We start from the raw sequence: 7,310 nt of genomic DNA, 5'->3' as shown, positions 1-7,310 counted from the left end.
ATGAGTATTTTAATGTCAACCAAAACCGTGCTGAAATATAACACTGGAAAAATAAGGGAAACTAAAGATTTGTGAATTTTTTGAAAAAAACATTATTTTAATAATAAAGGTAGCCCAAAAAGTAAAAACCCCAAAATATCTACTTAATATGATATTTCCCTGAAATGCAATGGGTAGTAAATATGGACAATTATACAATAGACATTTAAAGAAAATAACATTAAATGACAATACTTTCTAGTATTCCTTTATGATTTATAATCTTCCTCTTTGAAGTACAGGTACATAAATATTTAAAAGAATGATTTTGAATATGAATCCATTTGGGGGCAAAGGATTTCAACATGAAATAAACTCATTTTTTACATGCTTACTTTCTACTGTGGCTTAGCTAAAGATTATTTCATCAAGGAAATTCTTTTTTTCCACCCATACCAAATCCTCAGACTTTCTCATCGGGTGGGAAGACGTATTATGACAGGAAACATTTTGTCAGAAACTAGAAGGAAGGAATAGCAAATTTTCAACAGAAACCTAGATTTATAATTAGCAATGTGAAAACTATACAAAAAGCCTCAGGACACTAGAAGTTGTGGAAGCTTAAGTATTTTTTACTTTTCACATCAGGTGGTTCAATTAAAATTAAACTTATTACAAGATTAAACTCTATAAGTAGACATTGAACAAGAATGGCCGGAACTCCAATCCACATAGGGAGAATAGACTACCAGTTAGACTCCCAAAGGACCCTTTCGCTTTTTGAAATTGTGATCAAATATAGGTAACATAAAATTTACCACTGTCACCGTTTTTTAAGAGGCATAAAGTACACTCATTTTGTCCTGTGGCCATCGCCACCGCTCACCTCCTCCCTTTGTTTTTATTCTTAGGCTCACCCATAGGGGGCAGCCGGAGACAACACACCAGCATCGCTCCCCTACGCCCTTTCGCCCACGCATGCGCGCCTCACCTGCTGGAAGGGGCGGGGGCGTGGCCGGGTGTGGCCTGTGGGCCGCGCAGGCGCGGGGCGGGCTTTGTGACGTCAGGCCGCGCGGCCGGGCCCGGACCAGGCGGCGGCTCGCTGAGGCGCTTCCCTAGCGTGACGCGCGGACTCGGCTGCCCAGTGGCCCGCCCGCCCGCCGGCCTCACCGCCGCCTCCCTTGCTCCCTGAGCGCGCCGTGCGCAGGCCAGCGGCCGGGGCGGAGGCCCGGGACGACGCGGCGCGGAGAGGGACGGCGGGCGGGCGGGCAGTGGGAGCGCCGGTCTCTATATGGCGGCGGCTCTGTCGGGCCTGGCTGTCCGCCTCTCGCGCTCGGCCGCCGCCCGCTCCTATGGGGTCTTCTGCAAGGGGCTGACCCGCACACTGCTTATCTTCTTCGACCTGGCCTGGCGGCTGCGTATCAACTTCCCCTACCTCTACATCGTGGCTTCCATGATGCTTAACGTGCGCCTGCAGGTGGGTGAGCCGCGCCCGCCGGGTCTCCCGGGCCCGGCCCTCCCCGAAAGGCCCAGAGGGATGCAGATGCCCATGGTAGCCACTATCGGTTGGAACCTGTGTGTGTGCCAAGCACCGTGCATTTTCTCATGCAACCCCATTCGAGAAAAAAAAAAAAAACCACTGAGGTTGTTATCCGCCTTTTGCAAATAAGGCTCAGGTTGCAGGTACCACACCTGGGGGTGGGGTCCGAGGAGGTAGCACGGGGCCGAAAGGTCCCGAAAAGGACGTTTTGCCCTGAAGATGACAAATTGTTGGGTTCTGGTGGTGTATTTATGGGTAAATTTTCTGGTTCCCAAACTTTGGGAGGTTTTTTAATATTATCTTCATAGCTTAAGATAGATTGCAAGATAATGATGTTTTGATCACGTATCTAATTCATTCTAGCCTAGGGGTTGGGGTGGGGGTTGAAGTGAGGTGGGGATAAAGTTGAGAGAATGAAGGTTTCAAGAGGCCCGAAACAATTCAGATGTGAAATAAAAGGGCGCTCACCGGCCACTTTCCCTGTAAATGACTGACATTTCTACAACTCTTGAATTAGCAGATGCCTTTTTTCTAGCAGAAGGGGAAGGTGTCAATTTGGGAATCCTTCCTCAAAGAAAAATGGCTAGATACTGAGCTTCTTTTGAATTTCTTTTTTCACACCTTGGAGTGTCCCAGGCTTTGGGGAGCTAACTGTCCAACAGTACTTAGCACTGATATGCAAAATGAGTTAGTTTGAGCAGTAGTGCCAGGTTTTTCTCTGGTTTGGTGTAATTGGTGTATCTGCAGGTTTTTGGTCCCTGACACAGGTGATGATAGACTACATGAAGCCTAAAGCCAACTATTGATCAAAATTGTATTAAGGGTTAGCATGGTGGTTCATGCCTGTAATCCCAGTGACTTGTGCTGAGACAGGAGGATCGAAAGTTCCAGACTAGCCTTGGCACATCACAGGGCCCTGTGGAGATCCTGTCTCAAAATAAAAAGGGATGGGAATGTGGCTCAGGGGCTAAGCAACCCTGGGTTAAATCCCTGGTACCGAAAAAAAAAAAAAAAAGAAGTGAGTGGAAGTGAACATGTCTTTATTTTAAGGTCCCATTGACATACTTTTATGTAAGAAAAGACTTATGGCATCCATAAGCAGTACCAGGCTGAAGGAGTAGAAACCCAAATATCTTTGCAGCAGGTGGTATAAATGAATAAAGGGTGCTGGGTGTTGGGATTAAGGTAAACCAGAAAGCCTGTGCTCTAGCCAGTTACCGCCCTGTGGAAACATGGGCCCAGTATTGGCCAGATCTAGTGATCTTAGAGAAATCAGATGTCCTGATTTTTAGGTATCAGGTTAACTTGGACTTTTTTTTGAAAGTGGACAAAGAGAAAAGTATATGCAGACTATATCTGACCCCCAACCTCCCACTTAGGAACCTTATGTCTAGAGTTACATATGATTTGTAGTCATTTATAAAGTCACAAGAAGGACTGTAAGAATACCTACATAATACTGGTATGTTGAAGATTACCGTGTTTTGTATCATTTAAAAAAGAACTTTCTTAAATATCCACTTCTCTTATTTATGATCACCTTTCTAATCTAAACTAATCACCTGTCTGAACTATTTCAGTATCCTTTATCTGTTCTCCACTGGGCAATTCAGTTTTTTGGGTACCAGGGATTGAATGTGGGGGCATTTGACCCCTGAGCCACATCCCCAGCTCTATTTTGTATTTTGTTTAGAGACAGGGTCTCTGAGTTGCTTAGTGCCTCACTTTTTGTTGATCTGGCTTTGAACTCTAGATCCTCCTGCCTCACCTTCTGGAGCAGCGGGGATTACAGGTGTACACCACAGTACCCAGCTCAAAAGTTTTTTGTTTTGGCTTTTTGCTGTGCTAGGGATTGAACCCAGGGCTTGGGTTCTATCACTGACCCACACCCCCAGCCCAAGAGAAATATTTGAAACACTAAGAAGGGTCTGGCCATCCTTAAAACAGCTCCCCTGGAGCCATTCACATTTCTTACCCTGCAGATCTGGCTTCCACATATCTGTTGCCTGTCACGTGACTTATACCATGCTTACTGTGCTTGCCCGGGGCTGCCTAACTGCTTGCACAGAGCCCCTTCCTGCCTCTGTGCATTCATCCAGGCTCTTTCAACCTGAATGCTGGTCTTACACTTTAATTCTTTAGCTCTCCTTTCAGAGAGGACTTTGGAAATCACCATATCGCCATCATCTTGCATCTGCTGTCTTTATTGCAGATGTGTTGAAGGCTCATTTGTTTTATAGGTAATAAACAAGTAAAGGACTTCATATTACTGAGACGCTTGTGGTTTCCAAATAGTACGTTTGTTTGTAGGACAGTGAGATCATCTCTGGAAAGGTTATTCAAATACAAATTTCATAACAAGAACTCTGCACTGTAATAATTGAGGGCAAGTGCATTTTGGAGGAGGGAAATTGGATCTATAATAAGAGTGGTGTGGGCAGTCAGTGAGTGCAGATACACCAATCCCAGAAACCCTGAATGGTGACTTGGTGAGCTTGACATCAAGTGGTAGATAGTCCAGGCACAGTAGAGCTGCGAATATGGGGAACTGAATGGTGGGCTCTTAATTCAGGGACATGTGCATACAAAGGGAGGGTAGTATGGAGATGATCACCAGGTACCTTGGAGAAGGGATTTCTCAGAACTGCACATGATTTTAGACTTGAATCCTGGGTTTGATCAGGTGCAACAAGCATCTGTCTCACAACCTGTGGGTGAGATAATGGTGTGTTTTACAACTGTAATACTTAAATTGGCTACTGTAAGCTCCTCTGCAGGTTTTAGAGTTTATGTTCATTTGTGAACAATCACTAACTTAACTGGTTTAGGGGTTTAATTATTCTGGCCTCTGGTAAAGGGAACAAGAAATGGAATATGGCACCAAGAAATAGAATCCAAGTAAGGGGGACAGCCCCAGCTCATGCCCTTTTTTTCTCAAGCATGTTGTACCCATTCCCTTCGATTAGGGGTGTTAGAATCTATTTAGGAAGCATAAGTCTTAAAGGATTTCATTTTCTACATGTTTACTTAGGACCCTCAAATCTCTTGTTTGTAGAGTAGTGAGTCATTTTAAGGGGATTTACTACCTCTTCAGTATGAAAGATGATTGAATGAGAAAAGAGATGCAAAAGGGCTTTGTAGACTGAGAGTGTTATGATGTAAAAGTGATATTTCTAAGCAAATCTTAATCCCTGGAGTTAGTAGCATCCTACTTTTTTTTTACAGAAGCTGAGGTACAAGGCAGTCATAAAGGGAGAATCTGTACTGAATACTAAATGTAGTAACAAAACAAGAAATGGCACCAGGAACCTGTGGTAATTTACAAATCATGCCCAAACTTTTCAGTTGTATGACCTGTGAGAAGATCAAGTATGTTAATCCCAGGTCACTCAGATTCTTATAAACATCAGGAGAGAAGGCCTGAAAAAGAACAGAGAAAGGAAGATATTGTGAAGGTTGGTGGTTATGGTCAAACCAAGCAGTGCCCTTGTTTCACCAACAGCCTTTTGCTAAACTGCTCAATGCTGACCCAGCCTGTGAACCTTCCTGTGGCTGCTGCCTGTCTTCTGGTTCTTCCTAGCCTCTCTCTCAATGTCTCTGAATGACTCTCTAAATCCATAGCTCCATAGGTTTTACTTATTACTTGGAAATCTTTATTTTTTTGCATCCCAAGGAAGGTAGAGAGCTGGTTGGCATTTTAAATAGGGAAGACAGTGGGCCCCATTGAGAAGGTGACATTTTGAGCGAAATCTTGGAGGAGGTGAAAGCTTCAGCCATGGAGATATCTAGGTTGAAGGAGTGTCATGCAGAGGGAACAGCTACAACCAAGGCCCCATACCTGGGACAAACCTAGTGTGTTCCAGAAATGGCAGGAGGCTGATGGGGCTGGAGCAGTCGTGAGAAGATTCAAACTGAGAGGATTTGAGGCAGCTACTGTGGTTTGCAGGCATTGAAGGACTTAAGACTTTGACTGAAATGATCTTATGTCTGAAAATTTTTGTTTAATTTTATGTGGTACTGGGGATTTAACTTAGGGGCACTCTATCACTATACCTCCAGCCATTTTTTATTTTTTATTTTGAGGCAGGGTCTTGCTAAATTGCTCAGGTTGTCCTTGAACTTGTGATCTTCCTGCCTCAGCCTTTCACGTGTCACTGGGATTATAGGCATGGGCCACCACACCTGGTTGAACTATTTTAAAAAGTAGTAAAAATCCCGAGACCCCCATTCCCAGGGTTAATTGTTGCTTGAAATGAGTTTTACTGTGTTACTTGATTTACATCAGACCCCTCAAAGAAAATTGGGTGAAATTATAGACTATTAAGAAAACTTTATAAGCTTTGCAAAAGCTTAATATATCAGATCAAAAGAGTGAACTCAAGCTTAAGAGTTCTGACTTCAAAATAATGAACCAGTTGTGTACTTGAGATGTTAAATACCAAAAGTATAGGAAACAAATACTATGGAATTTTTTTCTGACTTTCAAGTGAATGCTTTAATCATAGTTTTTCATAAATTTTTTATTTTGAAAAATGTAAATCTATATAAAACTAGACTAGGATAGCAAACACCTATATCCTCAACTCATTTCTAGAATCCTACACTTAATTATATAATGGTTCAAGGAGATATTAAGGTATATGAATTCAGTCTCTATTTATTAATGTTAAAAGATAACTGCCATATATGCAGTGAGGTGGGGGGAAGCTTAAAAACAATTTATTGCTGAAGGTGTTGTTCAGTGATAGAGTATGTGCTTAGAATGTGCAAGGCCCTGGATTCAATCCCCATTACATGAAAACAAACAACGGTGAACCCTGATCTATTACCCATTTGAAAATTCTCATTAATAAGCCTGTCATTGCCTGGGGAGGCACTGCAAGCCCAAGGGGAGAGCCTGAGCCTTGCTTCTCAGATGACTTGTGGAGAAGGGCCATTGTCTTCACCTCCTGATAGCTTTGTAGGATATGATAAAAATGAATTACTTCTACATGCATCAGACAAAACTGGAGGAGCTGGGGTGTAGCTCAGTGGTAAAGTGGGTGCTTAACATGTGTGAAGCCCTGAGTTGGATCCTCAGCACCCAAATAGTGAAAGAGACCACTCACAGAATTGGAGAAAGTATTTACTAATCACATATTTGAAAAAGGATTGATAACATGAAAAACAAACCAGTCCCAAAAATTGACAAAGGACTTGACTAGAGATTTCTCTGAAAAGAAGATATACAGATGGCCAATAAGTCCATGAAAAAACGTTCAACTCTAAAGGAAATAAGTCAACCACAATGAGGTAACACTTTGCACCTATTAGGATGGCTGTTTTTAAAGCGATATGGGAGAAGTGCCATGCACAGTGACTTGGGAGGCTGAGGCAGGAGGATCACAAGGTCAAAGCCAGCCTCACCAACTTAGTGAGGCCTTAAGCAACTTAGACCCTGAAAGAGAGTTGGAGATGTGACTAAGTGGTTAAGTGCCCCTAGGTTCAGTTCCTGGTTCAAAAAAAAAAAAGAAAAGAAAAAGAAAAACACTTGTTGGCAAGGATGTAGAGAAATTGGATCTCTTGTGTGTCACAGGTGGGAATATAAAATGGTGCAGCTGCCATGAAAAGCAGTTTGGTGGTTCTTCAGAAAGTTAAACATAGAATTTTACTATATGACCCAGGAATTCTGGTTATATACTCAAAAGAGATGAAAGCAGACTCAAATACTTGTGCTTCCAAATTCATATTCATAGCAACATTATTCACAATAGCTAAGCAGTAGAAATAATTGAAGGATTCATTGACAGGT

General features: G+C 42.7%; 1 protein-coding gene across 2 annotated transcripts in view; it reads left to right on the top strand.

The window, feature by feature from the left end:
* Positions 1-1,110: 1,110 nt before the first annotated feature.
* Positions 1,111-7,310, top strand: part of LOC124098810 (small integral membrane protein 10-like protein 2A) — a 130,521-nt gene continuing 124,321 nt past the window's right edge. Inside the window, exon 1 of one of the 2 annotated variants that reach the window (XR_009227681.1) lies at positions 1,111-1,456. Coding sequence is in view for 1 of the 2 variants with exons in the window: in XM_046453772.2 (XP_046309728.1) it covers positions 1,271-1,456 (186 nt within the window). In the remaining variant the exon portion in view is untranslated. The remainder of the gene's footprint in view (positions 1,457-7,310) is intronic. The other variant, XM_046453772.2, reaches the window with a different exon arrangement.

Source organism: Marmota monax, unplaced genomic scaffold (assembly GCF_021218885.2).
Source record: "Marmota monax isolate L192 unplaced genomic scaffold, Marmota_monax_Labrador192_F-V1.1 WCK01_AAM20220418_F8-fsc00148, whole genome shotgun sequence".
In the NCBI taxonomy this organism is placed as follows: Eukaryota; Metazoa; Chordata; class Mammalia; order Rodentia; family Sciuridae; genus Marmota; species Marmota monax.
Note: the sequence above shows the minus strand (reverse complement) of the source record. Positions and strands in the feature narration are given on the sequence as shown.